Source organism: Ranitomeya variabilis, chromosome 3, assembly GCF_051348905.1.
Source record: "Ranitomeya variabilis isolate aRanVar5 chromosome 3, aRanVar5.hap1, whole genome shotgun sequence".
NCBI classification, from domain to species: domain Eukaryota; kingdom Metazoa; phylum Chordata; class Amphibia; order Anura; family Dendrobatidae; genus Ranitomeya; species Ranitomeya variabilis.
Window position 1 is genome coordinate 623,054,590 of NC_135234.1, and position 22,852 is coordinate 623,077,441.

The window sequence follows — 22,852 nt, forward strand, 5'->3', positions numbered from 1 at the left end:
TTTGCGGATAGTTATCCAATCCGATTTACCCATTAGTATTCCGCCGCCGTTACCTGTAAGCCATAACGCTGCACGTGCATCCCCAAGATGGCCGCTACACTTCCGGTTCATGCCCCGGAAGCTCAAGCGTTAGTGTCCATGGCTCACCATGGTTACCGCAATTGCCGTAGCTATTCAGCTTATGGCCGCTTATAGTGATAGCGTTCAGCAGTTACTGCGCTGTGGCCGATTACAATCTGCGCAATTCCTATTCAGCTGCATATAGAGCAAGTACGTAAAGCATTATGCGTTACACAAGAATTTTCGTAGCGTATAATCGTAATGGCCTCAGTATTATATTCCCATCGTTAAAGTGAACATGAGGAAATAAGGGCGGAAATTTCCATATGTATTCAAATTTAAATCCATGATATATTTAGAGGGATAATTTAGATAGGATTACACGATTTTTTCCAGACATAAGACAACCTAATCAGATCTATTCATATCAACCACAAAATCAGTAGATCCCCATGTTAAACCGCCAGATCTATTATTTGCGTATGCTGGAGATAACATTTTTGATTCAAGTCCATCTTCTATCCCATCCTCATCTATCCTCTCTTAATGGGATTTTAATCCCCAGAATTGGTGCTTCAGGTAGTTTAGTACAATTACAGTATTGACAGTCTAATAGCTATCAGGAGCAGATACTCATTATCAACATTACACAAAACAGCTGTAACTCAATTGCTCATTGAGCCCTCTTGGAGCTGCCGTATTAAGGTGGAATATCCACCTGGTCTCTTTCTGTAATATTTTTTTGTCCCAATTGCCACCTCTCACCGATTTTGCCACTTTTTCAATGCCCATAAATTTGATGGAATTCACATCACCACCTTGACAGGCATTCACATGACGAGCAATAGGGGTCTCCCTCTTGTGGACAATGTCCCCAATATGCTCTCCAATCCTTCGCTTAAACTCTCTAGTGGTCTTACCCACATATTCCTTACCACATACACAGCTAGCTCTATAAATCACTCCTTTGCTACTGCAGTTGATGAATTCCCTAATTGTGTATTCTTTGCCAGTCATGCTGTTAGTGAAGTGATTACCTGTGTTGATGTGGGGACAAGCAACACAATGTCCACATTTGAAACACCCCTTGATATTACTAGTTAACCACGTCCCCACCGTTGGGCTTTTAAAGTGACTTTTGACGAATCTATCTTTCAATGAACGCCCTCTCCTATAGGTGATCAATGGGCGTTCTGTCAAGTCTCTACCTATGTCTGGATCCATAAGCAAGATAGACCAATATTTGGTTAGAATTTTGCGGACATCATCCGCTCCATTGTCAAACGTGGTCACTATTCTCATTTGCCCATCTTTCCTTGTCTTTTGGACCGGTTTTAATAGGTCCGTCCTACTCTGTTGTTTAACCTCCCTATAAGCCTTCCTCAGGACATCGGGGGGATACCCTCTCTCGATAAACTTACGACGAAGCTCTTGTGCCTGTATCTCAAATGCCTCCTCAGTGGAACAGTTCCTGCGGATCCTGAGGTACTGGCTTTTAGGAATCCCTCTCTTCAGATGAGTTGGATGGCTACTCTCCCATCTAAGTAATGAGTTTGTTGCGGTCGGTTTTTTATACGTACAGGTGGTCAGTATGCCTCCCTCATTCTTAATCAGTATGTCAAGGAAGGATAATGAAGATTGATCAATTACTGAAGTGAAAAAGAGACCCAGATCATTTTTATTCAAGGTGTCCACAAAGAGTCTGAAATTTTTAACCCCATCACTCCATATTACCAGCACATCGTCAATATAACGAGTCCAGAAATCAATCCCACTGACGCTCCCTGTTTCACTGCCAAAAACACGAGTCTCCTCCCACCAGCCCAGGAACAAATTTGCATATGTGGGGGCACAAGGGCACCCCATTGCAGTGCCCCTGAGCTGGTGGTACAGTTTATGATCAAAGAGGAAGAAATTTCTCGTGAGGCAAAACCGCATTAATTTCAACACAAACTCATTATGGGCCCGGAACTGACAGCCTCTCATATTGAGAAAATACTGGATTGCTTCCAGCCCCTTGTCATGGGGTATTGAGCTATAGAGAGCCTCAACATCCACACTCCCCAATAGTACCTCAGGATCCACAGTCAAACCCTCCAATCTCCGAAGAAGGTCAGGTGTATCCTGTACAAAGGATTGAAGAGAGGATACAAAGGGTTTTAACACCTGATCAAGATAGACTCCCACATTTTGGGTAATGTTATCTATGCCTGCCACTATGGGCCTCCCTTTTAGTGGGGAGACCCCTTTATGTATTTTCGGCAGGCAGAAAAAAGTGGCTGTTACTACATTTTTTGGCAACAAAAAATCATATTCAACTTTGTTTATGATCCCATCAACGAGACCTTCATCCAAAATACCTTTTAACTCAGCTACATATTCAGTAGTCGGATTTTTACTCAGAACTTCATAGGTATCATGATCGTTTAACAGGGTTTCACACATTTTCTGGTACTCGTCCACGTCCAGGACAACCACATTGCCACCCTTATCTGAGGGTTTAATTACAATGTGGTTGTCCTGTTCCAACTCCCGGATTATCACCATCTCCTCTTTTGTGCAGTTAAATTTTTTAGGAGTGGTCCTTCCCTGTAGACGTCTGAGATCCTGTGTCACAAGACTCTCAAAAACATCCACAGCAGAAACATCACCCATTTGTGGAGGCATTCTTGTGCTTCTATTTTTTAGGTCAGTAAAAGGGCCCTTACCCAATGTGTTTGGGTTTATTTCTCCAATACTTTGGAGCAACCTTACATCAGGTAATAAATCCATAGGTATACCCATATCAATACAGGTACGACTGTCCTGTTTCTGATAAAATTTTTTCCACCGCAATTTGCGCAAAAATATGTTAAGATCTTTAACTGAACGAAACAAGTCAAAGTTGCTACTTGGGACAAACGTAAGGCCCTTTTTCAAAACCTGTATAGCTTCCTTACTGAGTACTTTTTTAGACAAATTTACTACTTGTATATCACTTTGACCAGATACATTGGCCGTGGAGTCGTGGTTATCTAGCAGAGCTCCAGCTATATGGATGGGTGCAATAAATGGACTTCTTATTTTCGATTTTGTAACCGATTCCGGAGGGGGTAGCCTTGATCTAAAAAATGTCCCCCTTGAGTACTATCCGATCCTCCTCTATTGCCACGTCCTCTCCCTCGTCCTCTGCCTCTCCCTCTTGATGATCTATTTCTGCCCTCTGCGTCTGAGAAATCAGTATCGGTGGATGACAAATCTGTTTCCAACTCCACAAAATTTGCTTTTGGTCCAATGACCATGTATGCTTTATTGTCTTTAAAATCTTGTGTATCCCTCAGATATTGGCGGTGCTTCCGTTCTTTGATATGATACTGGAATCGTTCGAGATTTCCTTGCAATTTATTTTCCTTAGCAGAAAAATCTGGTTCGTTAGAAAATTTTTTAGTCACCTCTATCTGTTCTCTTAGTTTTTCATTCAATGTATTAAGGGTCTTTTTTTCTTCATCAAGAAGTAGCTGCATAAGGCGCAAGGAACTCCCTGTTGCCTCTTTCTCCCATTTAGCAATAAAATTCGGGTTTTTATGTCTATTCCCAGCGGAAATATTAATCCTCAACCCCCGCGGGACAATGCCAGCCTTCAGGTAATTATCCAGGCTTTGCACCTCCCACCATGAGGTTATTTGATCCCTGTAAATTTTCGTAAGTTCCTTAAACGCTGAGTTGTAGGTCGGAAGATACTTTTTTTGAGAAAAATTCTGCTCTGAAAATACCTCTTTAGCCTCAACTAGCCATTGGTCTGTATTAAGGCCCGTTGATAGAAAACCTGCCATACCAAAATATAAATATCAAACTCCGTAATAAAGGGAAAAACCCTAATTCTCACTCTTTTTTATTCCAATACAGCATTGAGATTAAGAATAAAATATAACTTTTAATTATATCATTAAAAACTACCTTTTATACAGAAAAGTGATTAAGTGCATGTGCAAAAATATAAAATACCACTCAGCCACTCTATGTCCAATTGGACCAAGAAATAGGTATCAGTATGCTCCTTATAAAGAACACCCTATTTAAACAAAAGGAGTCAATTCCAATTCTGGTTAACTTCTCAATTGGATACCAGCTCACATAATCACATACCGTGCTATACCAATGCAAGGGTCAACTTTATCAAGCCCTACAACATTTTTCACGGTTGCCATGTGGACATCGGATGCATATATCAAATTCCAACAAATTCAGCAAAGAAAGGAACAATCTCACCCATCAGTAGCTCAGGAGCTGTCCTTTTTCGCCTCAGCAACCGATTTCCATAGGAGTAGGGGATTCAACCTGTTATGCCCTGTAAAGGCTATTATGGCCCTGTCCCCAATTACTCCCGCCCTGACAAGGGCAGTCCACAGCTGACCTCTACAATATCAGCCCTATTTGTCCCTGTGTGTCCCAACGCGTTTCATCAGTTCATAGAATCATCAGGGGAATCCACACTCCATCCGGGTACATGACTGTTACTGGGAAAAAAAACAAAGGTTCTCCCTCTCTGACTATCGGGCTATCAGTGGTCACACTCCCTCGCCCGTGTCAGTAATTTATAAGGATTAACTCCAATCGGGTCAGAAAAGATTTGCGGATAGTTATCCAATCCGATTTACCCATTAGTATTCCGCCGCCGTTACCTGTAAGCCATAACGCTGCACGTGCATCCCCAAGATGGCCGCTACACTTCCGGTTCATGCCCCGGAAGCTCAAGCGTTAGTGTCCATGGCTCACCATGGTTACCGCAATTGCCGTAGCTATTCAGCTTATGGCCGCTTATAGTGATAGCGTTCAGCAGTTACTGCGCTGTGGCCGATTACAATCTGCGCAATTCCTATTCAGCTGCATATAGAGCAAGTACGTAAAGCATTATGCGTTACACAAGAATTTTCGTAGCGTATAATCGTAATGGCCTCAGTATTATATTCCCATCGTTAAAGTGAACATGAGGAAATAAGGGCGGAAATTTCCATATGTATTCAAATTTAAATCCATGATATATTTAGAGGGATAATTTAGATAGGATTACACGATTTTTTCCAGACATAAGACAACCTAATCAGATCTATTCATATCAACCACAAAATCAGTAGATCCCCATGTTAAACCGCCAGATCTATTATTTGCGTATGCTGGAGATAACATTTTTGATTCAAGTCCATCTTCTATCCCATCCTCATCTATCCTCTCTTAATGGGATTTTAATCCCCAGAATTGGTGCTTCAGGTAGTTTAGTACAATTACAGTATTGACAGTCTAATAGCTATCAGGAGCAGATACTCATTATCAACATTACACAAAACAGCTGTAACTCAATTGCTCATTGAGCCCTCTTGGAGCTGCCGTAAAAATGATCTGGGTCTCTTTTTCACTTCAGTAATTGATCAATCTTCATTATCCTTCCTTGACATACTGATTAAGAATGAGGGAGGCATACTGACCACCTGTACGTATAAAAAACCGACCGCAACAAACTCATTACTTAGATGGGAGAGTAGCCATCCAACTCATCTGAAGAGAGGGATTCCTAAAAGCCAGTACCTCAGGATCCGCAGGAACTGTTCCACTGAGGAGGCATTTGAGATACAGGCACAAGAGCTTCGTCGTAAGTTTATCGAGAGAGGGTATCCCCCCGATGTCCTGAGGAAGGCTTATAGGGAGGTTAAACAACAGAGTAGGACGGACCTATTAAAACCGGTCCAAAAGACAAGGAAAGATGGGCAAATGAGAATAGTGACCACGTTTGACAATGGAGCGGATGATGTCCGCAAAATTCTAACCAAATATTGGTCTATCTTGCTTATGGATCCAGACATAGGTAGAGACTTGACAGAACGCCCATTGATCACCTATAGGAGAGGGCGTTCATTGAAAGATAGATTCGTCAAAAGTCACTTTAAAAGCCCAACGGTGGGGACGTGGTTAACTAGTAATATCAAGGGGTGTTTCAAATGTGGACATTGTGTTGCTTGTCCCCACATCAACACAGGTAATCACTTCACTAACAGCATGACTGGCAAAGAATACACAATTAGGGAATTCATCAACTGCAGTAGCAAAGGAGTGATTTATAGAGCTAGCTGTGTATGTGGTAAGGAATATGTGGGTAAGACCACTAGAGAGTTTAAGCGAAGGATTGGAGAGCATATTGGGGACATTGTCCACAAGAGGGAGACCCCTATTGCTCGTCATGTGAATGCCTGTCAAGGTGGTGATGTGAATTCCATCAAATTTATGGGCATTGAAAAAGTGGCAAAATCGGTGAGAGGTGGCAATTGGGACAAAAAAATATTACAGAAAGAGACCAGGTGGATATTCCACCTTAATACGGCAGCTCCAAGAGGGCTCAATGAGCAATTGAGTTACAGCTGTTTTGTGTAATGTTGATAATGAGTATCTGCTCCTGATAGCTATTAGACTGTCAATACTGTAATTGTACTAAACTACCTGAAGCACCAATTCTGGGGATTAAAATCCCATTAAGAGAGGATAGATGAGGATGGGATAGAAGATGGACTTGAATCAAAAATGTTATCTCCAGCATACGCAAATAATAGATCTGGCGGTTTAACATGGGGATCTACTGATTTTGTGGTTGATATGAATAGATCTGATTAGGTTGTCTTATGTCTGGAAAAAATCGTGTAATCCTATCTAAATTATCCCTCTAAATATATCATGGATTTAAATTTGAATACATATGGAAATTTCCGCCCTTATTTCCTCATGTTCACTTTAACGATGGGAATATAATACTGAGGCCATTACGATTATACGCTACGAAAATTCTTGTGTAACGCATAATGCTTTACGTACTTGCTCTATATGCAGCTGAATAGGAATTGCGCAGATTGTAATCGGCCACAGCGCAGTAACTGCTGAACGCTATCACTATAAGCGGCCATAAGCTGAATAGCTACGGCAATTGCGGTAACCATGGTGAGCCATGGACACTAACGCTTGAGCTTCCGGGGCATGAACCGGAAGTGTAGCGGCCATCTTGGGGATGCACGTGCAGCGTTATGGCTTACAGGTAACGGCGGCGGAATACTAATGGGTAAATCGGATTGGATAACTATCCGCAAATCTTTTCTGACCCGATTGGAGTTAATCCTTATAAATTACTGACACGGGCGAGGGAGTGTGACCACTGATAGCCCGATAGTCAGAGAGGGAGAACCTTTGTTTTTTTTCCCAGTAACAGTCATGTACCCGGATGGAGTGTGGATTCCCCTGATGATTCTATGAACTGATGAAACGCGTTGGGACACACAGGGACAAATAGGGCTGATATTGTAGAGGTCAGCTGTGGACTGCCCTTGTCAGGGCGGGAGTAATTGGGGACAGGGCCATAATAGCCTTTACAGGGCATAACAGGTTGAATCCCCTACTCCTATGGAAATCGGTTGCTGAGGCGAAAAAGGACAGCTCCTGAGCTACTGATGGGTGAGATTGTTCCTTTCTTTGCTGAATTTGTTGGAATTTGATATATGCATCCGATGTCCACATGGCAACCGTGAAAAATGTTGTAGGGCTTGATAAAGTTGACCCTTGCATTGGTATAGCACGGTATGTGATTATGTGAGCTGGTATCCAATTGAGAAGTTAACCAGAATTGGAATTGACTCCTTTTGTTTAAATAGGGTGTTCTTTATAAGGAGCATACTGATACCTATTTCTTGGTCCAATTGGACATAGAGTGGCTGAGTGGTATTTTATATTTTTGCACATGCACTTAATCACTTTTCTGTATAAAAGGTAGTTTTTAATGATATAATTAAAAGTTATATTTTATTCTTAATCTCAATGCTGTATTGGAATAAAAAAGAGTGAGAATTAGGGTTTTTCCCTTTATTACGGAGTTTGCGTGTCAAACACAACGATATCGCTAGCCAGGACGCTGCAACGTCACGGATCGTTATCGTTTAGTGTGAAGGTACCTTTAGAGACATCAGAGATTAGGCCTTTTGTTGAGGGACTATTACTACAAAGTCTTTCAAAAGATGTCGGGATAAAAACATGTAAACTGCGAAATAGGGATTAGGCAAAATGCCTGATCTTAAATGTATTGGAATAACAGGAGTGTAGAAACGTCGAATGTAGAACAAAAGTTAATTTTAATCAATAGATCTTGGAATAATAATAATTTCCACAATTGGACGTGTTTAAATAAAATGCTGTGATAATCTTATAAATGTGCCTCTGCTGTGTACTATGTAATGGCCCTGTCTGACGGTGCAGGACATGGTCTGATCAGACCTCATCTCCTGGGAAGGGGAGAGACACAAAATAGTATACAGACATTACAGCACAGGATCACAGCTGATTCTTTTTGTGAGGTAAAACATTTCCCTGCCTGTTTTTAAACAATGTTTTACCTCATAGAAGGAATCAGCTGTGATCCCATGCTGTCCTGTCTGTGTACTCTCTTGCTTCCTCCCCTGCCCTGGAGCTGTGGTATGATCAGACCATGTTCCTGTACGGTCAGACACAGCCATTACACAGTACACAGCAGGGACACATGTATAAGATTATCTCAGCACAGAAACATTATTTTCTAGCACATCCAATTGTGGAAATTAATATTATTCCAAGATCTATTGATTAAACTTTTGATTGTGGGAAACCCTTTTTAAGTCTCCAATGATAAGAGTGGGTAAAGATTGAGGAATTTTTGATTGAGATCTCTATTGGGGTATGGTGAGATCATGTCATGGAACCCATCTCTGCACCTGCCAGAATATGCAAGAGGGGGTGTTCCCAAAAAAGTAGTCTATGCGAGTATGGGTACCATGAGGCAGTGAGAAAAAGGAGAAAGATCTATCTTCAGGGTGATTAAAATTCTCCATATTTGGTAAAGGAAATATCTATGGATAAGCTTGCGGAATTCTCTGGAGGGGTGGATTTGGGATGGGCTTGGAGGTCGACTGTTTAACGAAAGTCTGTCCCAGTTTTCAAAGACCATCATATTAAAATTTCCTCCAAGAATTATGACAGAGGGTTGCAGGCGTGAAATCTTAAGCATGACTTTTCTAAGGAATTTAATTTGAGCTGCTTTAGGAGCGTAGATGATACAAGGTAAAATGGGATTTCCTCCTAGCGTGCCTTGTAGAATGATATCTCTACCGTTAGAGTCTAGGCGGGAGGAGGATACCTGAGTAGGACATGGCTATTGTATCTTTTCCTATATTTGGATTACTTATTGGCATTAAAATGAAATTAAAGTTTGCAAAAGTTATGAAAATCTTGTAAAGTGCTGACAATTGTTCATAAACCCTGGCTGTTGGTGGCTCAAGGCATGTTAGCAATTATTATAAACTACCCTTTAACCATATCCCAAATGTTTAAATACGGTATTGATCACAACACAATCTAGTTCAGTATTATATATGAGACAATATCTTGGAGACTTTTAAATGCAAAACAGCATATGTGATGCTAAATTAACACTGCAAATCACTTTGAAAACACCATTCCTACCATTAAACATGGTGTTGGCTGCATAATGATGTTGCCATGCATTTCTTCAGCAGGGACAGGGAAGCTGGTCAGTGTTGATAGGAAGATAAATGCAGCTAAATACAGGGCAATTTTGGAGGAAAACCTGTTAGAGACTGCTAAAGACTTGGGACTGGGGCGCAGGTTCACTTTCCAGCACGACAACTAACCTAAACATACTGCCAGAGCTACAATGCAATGGTTTTGATCAAACTATATTCATGTGTGTGAAAGGCCCAGTAAAGTCCAGACCTACAGTTGTGTGAAAAAGTGTTAGCCCCCTTCCTGATTTCCTATTCAATTGCGTGTTTGTCACACACAACTTTTTCAGATCACCAAACAAATTTAAATATTAGACACAGATAACACAAGTACCACAAAATGCAGTTTTTAAATTAAGGTGATTAAGGAAAAAAGAAATCCAAACCTACAGGACCCTGTGTGAAAAAGTGATTGTGCCCCCTTAAATCATAAATTAACTGTGGTTTATAACACCTTTGGGAAACGGAGTTCAAATTCCCTAGTCACAAGCAGCCCTGATTACTGCCACACCTGTTCTCAATCAAGAAATCGCTTAAATAGGACCTGCCTAAAAAAGTGAAGTAGACCAAAAGTTCCTCAAAAGCTAGACATCATGCCACGATCCAAAGAAATTCTGGAACAAATGAGTCTCAAAGTAATTGAGATCTATCAGTCTGAAAATGTTATAAGGCCATTTCTAAAGCTCTGGGACTCCATTGAACCACAGTGAGAACCATTATCCACAAATGGCAAAAACATGGAACAGTTGTGAACCTTCCCAGAAGTGGCCAGCCAACCAAATTAACCACAAGAGCACAGCGACGACTCATCCAAGAGGTTACAAAAGACCCCTCAACAATATCCTAAGAACTGCAGGCCTCAGTTAAGGTCAGTGTTCATGACTCCACCATAAGAAAGAGTGGGCAAAAATGATCTGCCTGAGAGTTCCGAGACGAAAACCACTGCTGAGCAATAAGAAGCGTTGTAAAAGACTCATTGCCAGTTATCGCAAAATAAAGACCTTTATTTAAAAACTGCATTTTGTGATTACGTGTGTTATCTTTTGTCTAATATTTAAATCTGTTTGGTGATCTGAAACATTTAAGTGTGACAAGCATGCCAAAGAATAGGAAATCAGGAAGGGGGCAAACACTTTCTCACCATTGTAAATTCCATTGAGAATCTGTAACAAGTCTTGAATATTGCTGCTCACAGACTCTTCCATCCAATCTCACTGAGCAAGAGCTACTGTAGTTTGCAAACAAGAATTGGCAAAATTTTCAGCCTCTAGATGTGCAAACCTGGTAGAAACATCTCACAACGGTTTTGCAGCAAAAAGTTTTCCTATAAAGTATTCAATGCAAATTTCAGATTTGTATTTTTAAAATAATTAGAAAACCATGTATCATGTCCTTTACACTTCACAAATACTTGCTACTTTGTGGTGGTATATCACATAAAATCCCAATAAAATACATGTCGTCAGTTTGTGAGTGTAACATGAAAAAATGTGGAAATCTTCATGTGATAGGAAAATGTTTTCAAGGCATTGTATACAGTGTGACTCTTGTCTTTAGAAGGGATGTAAACCTTGACGAGTCCAATGACAAAGGCTAAATTGGTTATGATTATGATTTTTTCCTAACATTTGGAAAACTTGATGTTCCTTTACTTTGTATTTGTTCTTATATTTATTTTTCATAGACATCAGAGACAGAGGAAGAAAATCACCAACATCGGTTACAAAAAAGGAAAAAGAGAAACCCTTCTGAGTCTGGGTCTGAAGTCTCGTCATCGGGCGATTCAGGTATACTTTGTACCTATGTGATGCCCTTTGATGTGGTTCTTGGTGTCAGGTGTCATTTCCTTAGTCTTTATTTCTACACAGAACATAGCTCTCGGAAATCCAAGAGACAGAGAAAGAAGAATAAGAAAAAAAGACACAAATCAGTGAGTCTGTACAAAAGCCTTCAGCAGAAGGTACCTTGTAGTGTTCAGTTAACAGAAGAGAAGTCAACAATGAAACATAGTTTCTTTTTTAGAACAGTCCGGAGAGCGAAGCAGAAAAGGAAAAGAGTAAGAGAGAACGAGATCAAGATAATGAACAGAAGCTAGAGAGAGTGAAAGACAGAGACCATGATCAAGAGATGGAGTCTGCAGACAGTCGCCGCCGATCACTAAAACAGGTCTCACAGAAGGAGAAAGTGAGTTATATTTAGTGGACAAAGCAGACAGATATACACAATGAGAAGTACAAAAAGAAAAGACTTATCTTTAATCTGCCGTATAAATAGAACTAGGTCATCTAAAAGAACTTTGCACTAGGTCTTATCAAAAATTTCCTACAGTTTTAGGTTTACGGCTTCTCTGCAGACACATACAGTCATGAGAAAAACCTCATCAGTTCAACCTCTTCTGCTTCCATGGTTTTACTTATATGGACATTTATTTAATAAACATCTGGCTTAAGAATGTCTTCAATATTAGATACATACAAGCTGATATGAACAGTTACACAATATAAATTAGTTTCACTTTTTTACAAAAACTAGGCAAAAATGCAGAAGCAGTGTGAAAAATTACACCCCACAAATTAATATCCTGTAGTACCGCCTTTAACAGCAATAACTTGCAGTAATCGTTTTCTGTATGACTTTATCAGTCTCTCACATTATACTGGAGGAATTATGGCCCGTTCTTATTTACAATGTTGTTTAAGTTCATTGAGGTCTGTGGCATTCATTTGTGCACAGCTGTCTTACGGAGATTGTCAGCTACTGGACAACCTGTGATTCCTTCACTCTGAACCTTGTGTCCACCGGTGATCTTGTGACATTGTTTTTGGCAGAGCGGCCACTGATGGGCTGCAGACTACACACTTCCATCAAATGAATCCTGGGTATTTAACCCCTTTACCCCCAAGGGTGGTTTACATGTTAATGACCGGGCCAATTGTTACAATTCTGACCACTGTCCCTTTATGAGGTTATAACTCTGGAACGCGTCAACGGATCCCGGTGATTCTGACATTGTTTTCTCATGACATATAGTACTTCATGATAGTGGTAAAATTTATTTCATATGACTTGCATTTATTTGTGAAAAAACTGAAATTTACCGAAACTTTTGAAAATTTCGCAATTTTCCAACTTTGAATTTTCATGCCCTTAAATCACAGAGATATGTCACACAAAATATTTAATAAGTAACATTTCCCACATGTCTACTTTACATCAGCACAATTTTGGAACCCCAATTTTTTTGTTTTGTTAGGAAGTTATAAGGGTTAAAAGGTGACCAACGATTTTTCATTTTTACAACACCATTTTTTTTTAGGGACCGCATCACAATTTAAGTCACTTTGAGGGGTCTATATGATAGAAAATACCCAAAAGAGACGCCATTCTGAAAACTGCACCCTTCAAGGTGCACAAAACCACATTCAAGAAGTTTATTAATCCTTCTGGTGCTTCACAGGAATTTTTGGATTTTTTTTTTTTAAATTAACATTAACTTTTTTTCACAAAAAATTAACTTCAGATCCAATTTGTTTTATTTCACCAAGGGCAACAGGAGAAATTGAACACCAAAAGTTATTATACAATTTGTCCTGAATACGCCGATAAACCATATGTGGGGGTAAACCACTGTTTGGGTGCATGGCAGAGCTTGGAAGAGGAGTGCCATTTGACTTTTCAATGCAAAATTGCCTGGAATTGAGATTGAACGCCATGTCGCGTTTAGAGAGCCCCTGATGTGCCTAAACAGTGGCAACCCCCCAAAAGTGACAGCATTTTGGAAAGTAGACCCCCTAAGGAACTTATCTAGATGTGTGGTGAGCACTTTGAACCCCCAAGTGCTTCACAGAAGTTTATAATGTAGAACCATAAAAATAAAAAATCATATTTTTTTCACAAAAATTACCGTATATACTTGAGTATAAGCCGAGATTTTCAGCCCAAATTTTTGGGCTGAAAGTGCCCCTCTCGGCTTATACTCGAGTCATGATCGGTGGTGGGGTCGGCGGGTGAGCACTGTCATATACTTACCTGCTTCCGGGGCTCCTGGCGCTCCCCCCTGCACGTCCCACTGTCTCCGGGTGCCGCAGCCTCTTCACCTGAGCGGTCACGTGGGACCGCTCATTAGAGAAATGAATAGGCTGCTCCACCTCCCATAGGGGCGGAGCCGCCTATTCATTTCTCTAATGAAGCGGTGCCGGTGACCGCTGATAGAGAAAGAGGCTGCGGCACCGAAGACAGGCAGGGGGAAGGAGCGGGACGCCGGGAGCAGGTAAGTATGACATATTCACCTGTCCTCGTTCCACACGCCGGACGTCGCGCCATCTTCCCGGCGTCTCTCTGCACTGACTGTGCAGGTCAGAGGGCGCGATGACGCATATAGTGTGCGCGGCGCCCTCTGCCTGATCAGTCAGTGCGGAGAGACGCCGGGAAGATGGCGCCGAGGAGCTGCAAGCAAGAGAGGTGAGTATGTGTTTTTGTTTTTTTTTTATAGCAGCAGCAGCACAGATTTATGTGGAGCATATATGGGGCAACGGTGCAGAGCACTATATGGCACAGCTATGGGGCAATGGTGCAGAGCACTATATGGCAGAGCTATGGGGCAACGGTGCAGAGCATTATATGGCACAGCTATGGGGCAATGGTGCAGAGCACTATATGGCACAGCTATGGGGCAATGGTGCAGAGCACTATATGGCACAGCTATGGGGCAATGGTGCAGAGTACTATATGGCACAGCTATGGGGCAACGGTGCAGAGCACTATATGGCACAGCTATGAGGCAACTGTGCAGAGCACTATATGGCAGAGCTATGGGGCAACGGTGCAGAGCACTATATGGCACAGCTATGGGGCAATGGTGCAGAGCACTATATGGCAGAGCTATGGGGCAACGGTGCAGAGCATTATATGGCACAGCTATGGGGCAATGGTGCAGAGCACTATATGGCACAGCTATGGGGCAATGGTGCAGAGCACTATATGGCACAGCTATGGGGCAATGGTGCAGAGTACTATATGGCACAGCTATGGGGCAACGGTGCAGAGCACTATATGGCACAGCTATGAGGCAACTGTGCAGAGCACTATATGGCAGAGCTATGGGGCAACGGTGCAGAGCACTATATGGCACAGCTATGGGGCAATGGTGCAGAGCACTATATGGCACAGCTATGGGGCAACGGTGCAGAGCACTATATGGCACAGCTATGGGGCACGGTGCAGAGCACTATATGGCACAGCTATGGGGCAACGGTGCAGAGCACTATATGGCACAGCTATGAGGCAACTGTGCAGAGCACTATATGGCAGAGCTATGGGGCAACGGTGCAGAGCACTATATGGCACAGCTATGGGGCAATGGTGCAGAGCATTATATATATGGCACAGCTATCTATGGGGCAACGGTGCAGATCATTGTATATATGGCACAGCTATGGGGCAACGGTGCAGATCATTGTATATATGGCACAGCTTTATGTGGAGTATCTATGGGGCCATAATGAACGGTGCAGAGCATTATATATGGCACAGCTTTATGTGGAGCATCTATGGGGCCATAATGAATGGTATGGAGTATCTATTTCTAATTTTGAAATTCACCGGTACCTGCTGCATTTTCCACCCTAGGCTTATACTCGAGTCAATAAGTTTTCCCAGTTTTTTGTGGCAAAATTAGGGGGGTCGGCTTATACTCGGGTCGGCTTATACTCGAGTATATACGGTATGTTTATTTTCCCAAGGGTAACAGGAGAAATTGGACCCAAAAGTTGTTGTGCAATTTGTCCTGAGTACGCTGATACCCCATATGTGGGGGTAAACCACTGTTTTGGCCAGGGCCGGACTGGGACTAAAATTCAGCCCTGGCATTTGAAGTTACACAGGCCCACTTGTCACATGGTGACTGTATAATATCTTTGTACACTTGTAGGCAGGGCCGGTTTTAGGCAAAGTGGGGCCCTAGGCAAAGTTTAAAATGGGTCCCCAAATGCTAACATATTGCACATCACACAGAAGCCTTTCTGTTGTATTTACGTGCGCTGAGTTCAGGCCGCTAAACGAGTTTGATCGACAATACTGAAGTTGTTCAACGCTTGTTTCCCGGCCTCTTTCCACCAGCTGAGGAATAATGATGAGACAGAACGATCACTAATAGATCACCATACAGTATCATGTTTTCAGCAGCACATCTACAGTTTACACTGGCAATGTGCTGCTGACAACAAGGCTTTTTGTTCCAGCAAAAACAATCCGAATATGCAGCATTTTACTTGTTTAGTAAAATACACCCCATAGTCCTCCATATATTATAATGTGCTCCATAGTCCTCCATATAGTATAATACACTCCCTATAGTCCTCCATATATTAAAATACACTGCTCAGTCCTCCACATAGTATAATACACTCCTCATAGTCCTCCATATAGCATAATACAATCCTCATAGTCCTCCATATAGCATAATGCAATCCTCATAGTGCTCCATATAGTATAATGCACCGCCACAGTCATCCATGTAGTACAATTCACTTCCCATAGTATAATGCACCCCATAGTTCTTCATATAGTATAACGTATTCCCCATAGTCCTCGATACAGTATAATGCAGCCCACATATAGTATAATGCAGCCACCCCAGAGTATAATGCAGCCACCCCAGAGTATAATGCAGCCACCCCAGAGTATAATGCAGCCACCCCAGAGTATAATGCAGCCACCCCACAGAGTATAATGCAGCCACCCCAGAGTATGTAACCCCCATAGAATATAATACAGCCCACCTCCCCATAATATATAATGTAGCCCCCCATAGAATATAACGCAGCCTCCCCCATAGAATATAATATACCCCCACAATAGTATATAACACAGCCACATAGTACATAACATGGCCTCCCCCATAGAATATAATATACTCCCCATAGTATATAGCAAAGCCCGCATATTATATAGCACAAACCGCATAGTATACAGCACAGCCTGCATACTATAGCACAGCTCGCATAGTAGATAACACAGCCCACACAGCAGTATTCAGCACAGACCACACAGTAGTATACAGCACAGCCCACGTAGAAGTATACAGCACAGTCCACACAGTAGTATACAGCACAGCCCACAGAGTAATATATACAGCACAGCCCACAAAGTAATATATACAGCACAGCCCACAAAGTAATATATACAGCACAGCCCACAAAGTAATATATACAGCACAGCCCACAGAGAACTATATACAGCACAGCCCACAGAGAACTATATAAAGCACAGCCCAGAGTACTATATACAGCACAGCCCAGAGTACTATATAAAGCACAGCCCAGAGAGTACTATATACAGCACAGCCCAGAGAGTACTATATACAGCACAGCCCACAGAGTACTATATACAGCACAGCCCACAGAGTACTATATACAGCACAGCCCACAGAGTACTATACACAGCACAGCCCACAGAGTACTATATACAGCACAGCCCACAGAGTACTATATACAGCACAGGCCACAGAGTACTATATACAGCACAGCCCACAGAGTACTATATACAGCACAGCCCACAGAGAACTATATACAGCACACAGTAGTATACAGCACAGAGCACAGCCCACAGAGAACTATATACAGCCCACAGCAGTATACAGCACAGAGCACAGCCCACAGAGAACTATATACAGCCCACAGCAGTATACAGCACAGAGCACAGCCCACAGAGAACTATATATAGCACAGAGCACACAGTAGTATACAGCACAGAGCACAGCCCACAGAGAGCTATATACAGCCCACAGCAGTATACAGCACAGAGCACAGCCCACAGAGAACTATATACAGCCCACAGCAGTATACAGCACAGAGCACAGCCCACAGAGAACTATATACAGCCCACAGTAGTATACAGCACAGAGCACAGCCCACAGAGAGCTATATACAGCCCACAGCAGTATACAGCACAGAGCACAGCCCACAGAGAACTATATACAGCCCACAGTAGTATACAGCACAGAGCACAGCCCACAGAGAACTATATACAGCCCACAGCAGTATACAGCACAGAGCACAGCCCACAGAGAACTATATACAGCCCACAGCAGTATACAGCACAGAGCACAGCCCACAGAGAACTATATACAGCCCACATCTCTTCTCTTCCTCCCCTCACCTCCTCCGAGAATGGCCCCACAGTCCAGAAAAAAAAAAAACTCTCCTCACCTCTCCTCGTGCCCAGCGTTGCTTCCTGGTTCCTGCTCCTGTCTCAGCAGCTGCAGTCTGCCCGGGACACAGCAGGTGCGCGATGATATGACATCATCGCGCACCCGCAGTGTCAGAGGCAGAGCGGGGAATGATGGGAGAGGAGCGTCTGTAGACGCTCTCCTCCATCATTGCATTCAACTGTACCGGCGTCTATACGCCGGTATAGTTGAATGCGACGGCGGGGGCGGCGGATTGAGCGGCCCACCACTGGCACCGGCCCTTCTGGCATTTGCCAGAAGTGCCCTATGGCCAGTCCGGCCCTGGTTTTGGCGCATGGCAGAGCTCAGAGGGGAAGGAGCGCAGTTTGACTTTTCAATGCAAAATTGCCTGGAATTGATATTGGACGCCATGTCGCATTTGGAGAGCCCCTGATGTGCCTAAACAGTGGAAAACCCCCACAAGTGACCCCATTTTGGAAAGTAGACCCCCTAAGGAACTTATCTAGATGTGTGGTGAGCTCTTTGAACCCCCAATTGTTTCACTAAAGTTTATAATGTAGAGCTGTGAAAATTAAAAAAAATCATTTTTTTTCCACAAAAATGATTTTAGCCCGCAATTTTTTATTTTCCCAAGGGTATCCTGAGAAATTGGACCCCAAAACTTGTTGTGCAATTTGTCCTGAGTATGCTGATACCCTATATGTGGGGAGAACCACCATTTGGGTGCATGGCTGAGCTCGGAAGGGAAGGGGCGCCGTTTTGGAATGCAGACTTTGATAGAATGGTATGCGGGCGTCATGTTGCGTTTGCAGAGCCCCTAATGTACCTAAACAGTAGAAACCCCCCACAAGTGACCCAATTTTGGAAACTAGACCCCCCCAAGGAACTTATCTAGATGTCTTGTGAGAACTTTGAACCCCCAAGTGTTTCACTAAAATTTATAACAGAGCCGTGAAAATAAAAAATCATTTTTCCCCACAAAAATGATTTTTTTTAGCCTCCAAATTTTTATTTTCACAAGGGTGACAGGAGAAATTGGACCGCAAAAGTTGTTGTCCAATTTGTCCTGAGTACGCTGATACCCCATATGTGGGGGTAAACCACTGTTTGGATACATGGCAGTGCTCAGAAAGGAAGGAGCACCGTTTTACTTTTTCAACGCAGAATTGTCTGGAATTGAGATCGGACGCCATGTCGCGTTTGGAGAGTCCCTATTCTGCCTAAACAGTGGAAATCCCCCAATTCTAACTCCAACCCTAACCCCAACACACTCCTAACCCTAATCCCAACCCTAACCCCAACCACACCCCTGACACACCCCTAATTCCAACCGTAATCCAAACCCCAACTCTAGCCCTAACCCTAACGTTAGCCCCATCCCTAACTTTAGCCCTAACCCTAATGGGAAAATGGAAATAAATAAAAAATTTTAATTTTATTATTTTTCCCTAACTAAGGGGGTGATAAAGGGGGGGTTTGATTTACTATTTATATTGGGTTTTTATAGCGGGTTTTTATGTTGACAGCTGTCGCACACTAAAAGAGGCTTTTTATTCCAAAAAATAGTTTTTGCATCACCATATTTTGACCCACAGAGTCATGTGAGGTCTTGTTTTTTGCGGGACAAGTTGACGTTTTAATTGGTACCATTTTCGGGCACATTACATTTTTTGATCGCTTTTTATTCCGATTTTTGTGAGGCAGAATGAACAAAAAACAGCAATTCATGAATTTTTTTTTTTTTTTTTGGGGGGAGGCGTTTATACCGTTCCATGTGTGGTAAAATTGATAAGCAGTTCTATTCTTCGGGTCAGTACGATGACAGCGATACCTCATTTATATCATTTTTTTTAATGTTTTGGCGCTTTTATACAATAAAAACTTTTATATAAAAAATAATTATTTTTGCATCCCTTTATTCTGAGAGCTATAACTTTTTTATTTTTTCGCTGATGGAGCTATATGGTGGCTTGTTTTTTGCAGGACAAGATGACGGTTTCAGCGGTACCACTTTTATTTATATGTCTTTTTGATCTCGTGTTATTCCACTTATTGTTTGGCAGTATGATGATGAAGCATTGGTTTTTTGCCTTTTTTAATGGTGTTCACTGAAGTATGGGAAAGTTTTATAGGTCGGGTGGTTACGGACTCAGTGATACTAAATATGTGTACTTTTATGGTTTAGATTTTATTTTAATTCAAATATTTATTGATAGAATAAATATTGATTTTTTTTATTATTTTTAAAATATTTTTACAATTATTAAAAAAAAAATAATAATTTCATTCATCCTAACTTTTACACTGTGTCCCACTATGGGACACTCACTTTGTGCAGGCTGATCGCTGATATGGCATGCAGATCTGCATGCCATGTAAACGGTCAGCGCTGCACTCTGTGCACACTGACCTCAGAGACTTCCTGACATGCACTGCGCATGGCAGGAAGTCTCTCAGCTCTGGTAACCCGGATGTCGTCATGACAACATCGGGTTACCATGAGAACGATCGGGACCCCGTGTCATGCCGGCTTCGGAACGCTGCGATCATGTTTGTTTGCAGTGTTCCAGAGGTTAAAGTGCCAGGAGCGGTCCGTGACCGCTCCTGGCACTTAGTGCCAGGTGTCAGCTCTGAGAATCAGCTGACACCCTGCCGCGATCAGCCGCGCTCCCCCAGGGATCGAGTCTGATCGCATTGGACGTACTATTCCAACTATGGGGATTAAGTCCCAGGTCACATGGATAGAATAGTATGTCTGATGGCAGAAAGGGGTTAATGATTTGGTTTTTTTTTTTTTTACAACAAGCCAAGCTAAAGCAGACAGCTGGGAGCTGGTATTCTCAGGCTAAGCAGCCATGGATATTGCCCCCCCATCCTAAAAATAGCAGCCTGCAGCTGCCCAGAAAAGGCGCATCTATTAGATGCGCCAATTCTGGTGCTTTGCCCGGCTCTTCCCACTTGCCCTGTGACGGTAGCAAGTGGGGTTCATATTTGTGGGGTTGTCACCTTTGTATTGTTCAGTGACATCAAGCCCACACCTTAGTAATGTAGAGGCGTCTATAACACGCCTATCCATTACTAATCCTAGTTGTAGGGTGAATAAAGACGCGGCCAGAATAAAGTCCTTTATTTGAAATAAAACAAAACACACTTTTACTTTTTTTTATTTAAAAATAACAAACACAGTTATACTCACCTAACGCCCATTCCACTGAATACCAGCCCCCAAGCTGTCTGCTTTAGCTTGGCTGGTTATCAAAAGTTGGGGGACCTCATGCTGTTTTTTTAATTTAAATAGTTTAAAAAAAGTGTGGGACCCCTCTATTCTTAATAACCAATCGTGCTAAAGCTGACAGCTGAGGGTTGTAGCCGGCAGCTCTGTTTTGCCTGGTTATCAAAAATACAGGAGAACCCATGCCGTGTTTATTATTATTATTTATTTAGAAAGGAGGCACTGGCTGAGGAATACTCCCATCAACCGCCACCTGCTCTCACTGTAAGTAGTGGCATTAGGTGTAGATTGATGGGAGTAAAGGTACCGTTACACTAAACGATTTACCAACGATCACGACCAGCGATACGACCTGGCCGTGATCGTCGGTAAGTCGTTGTGTGGTCGCTGGAGAGCTGTCACACAGATAGCTCTCCAGCGACCAACGATGCCGAGGTCCCCGGGTAACCAGGGTAAACATCGTGTTACTAAGCGCAGGGCCGCGCTTAGTAACCCGACATTTACCCTGGTTACCATTGTAAATGTAAAAAAAATAAACAAACACTACATACTTACATTCCGGTGTCTGTCACATCCCTCGCCGTTAGCTTCCCGCACTGACTGTGTCAGTGCCTGCCGTAAAGCACAGCACAGCGGTGACGTCACCGCTGTGCTCTGCTTTTACTTTACGGCCGGCGCTCACAGTCAGTGCGGGAAGCTGACGGCGAGGGACGTGACAGACATGAGAAGGTGAGTATGTATTTTTTTTTTTACATTTACAATGGTAACCAGGGTAAACATCGGGTTACTAAGCGCGGCCCTTAGTAACCCGATGTTTACCCTGGTTACAAGCGAACACATCGCTGGATCGGTGTCACACACGCCGACTCAGCGATGTCAGCGGGAGATCCAACGACGAAATAAAGTTCTGGACTTCTAGCTCCGACCAGCGATGTCACAGCAGGATCCTGATCGCTGCTGCGTGTCAAACACAACGAGATCGCTATCCAGGATGCTGCAACGTCACGGATCGCTGTCGTTATCGTTCAAAAGTTGCTCAGTGTGACGGTACCCTAATAGTCCCATCAACCGACTCCAGTAACCAGAGGTAAACGTTTTACCTGCGGGCTCGCGCTGTCATCTGACCATGTGAGAATCTCAGCTCTCTGACCCGTGGCATTAATCTTACCACTGATCAGAGCTGCCAGTGTTTCTCGCGCTGTCATGCAGGTGGTGTTTAGGGGGCCAGACCCAAACAGTAAAACGGACTTCCTGGTGACGTCCGTGTTTGGGGTCCATGTTTACTGTTCAGGATCACCCATCTCTATCCACAACCTCAGACTTGCTTTGGATAATTTGATCCTAAACTTGGATAGATAGAGAAGTCTCCTTTTTTTTTTTTCTTCTGTGGTCCACTCGGTGCTCAAAAAAAATCATACAAATGAACATGCCCCTAGACCAGTGGTCCCCAACCTTTCTGACCTTGAGAGCCACATTCAGCTTAGAGAGAGGGTCGCGAGCCACATTCAGCATTGAGAGAGGGTCACGAGCCACATCCAGCTCCCACCCCCTTCAAAGTAGTGTCAACCAAAGACCCCATTACAGGTATAATGATAACCAAAGCTTTTCCACAGAAATCACTCCAGAGCAGTACACTGAGATCCAGGGGTTCCCACAACACCCCCATTCAGTATTCTCCCAACACACTGTCACATCCAGCTTTGAGCACCTCCTCTAACAGGTAGTACAAACCTCCAGCGTACCATACCTAAAACATCTCTAAACCCCTAAGACCAGTAAATGTGCATCCAGATCTGCAATTCTGTGCAGGAC

The 22,852-nt window shown here is 42.8% G+C and overlaps 1 protein-coding gene across 5 annotated transcripts in view; it reads left to right on the plus strand.

Annotated features, from left to right (window-relative positions):
• The window catches only part of PRPF40B (pre-mRNA processing factor 40B), a 139,211-nt gene that overhangs the window by 114,435 nt on the left and 1,924 nt on the right, over nt 1-22,852 (plus strand). For 2 of the 5 annotated variants that reach the window (XM_077297432.1, XM_077297431.1), the window contains exons 24-26: nt 11,305-11,407; nt 11,489-11,550; nt 11,648-11,804. In XM_077297432.1, the coding sequence (XP_077153547.1) occupies nt 11,305-11,407; nt 11,489-11,550; nt 11,648-11,680 (198 nt within the window). In that variant the 3' untranslated portion in view covers nt 11,681-11,804. Of the gene's footprint in view, nt 1-11,304; nt 11,408-11,488; nt 11,551-11,630; nt 11,805-22,852 lie in introns of those variants that run through there. The other 3 variants (XM_077297434.1, XM_077297433.1, XM_077297430.1) reach the window with 3 other exon arrangements.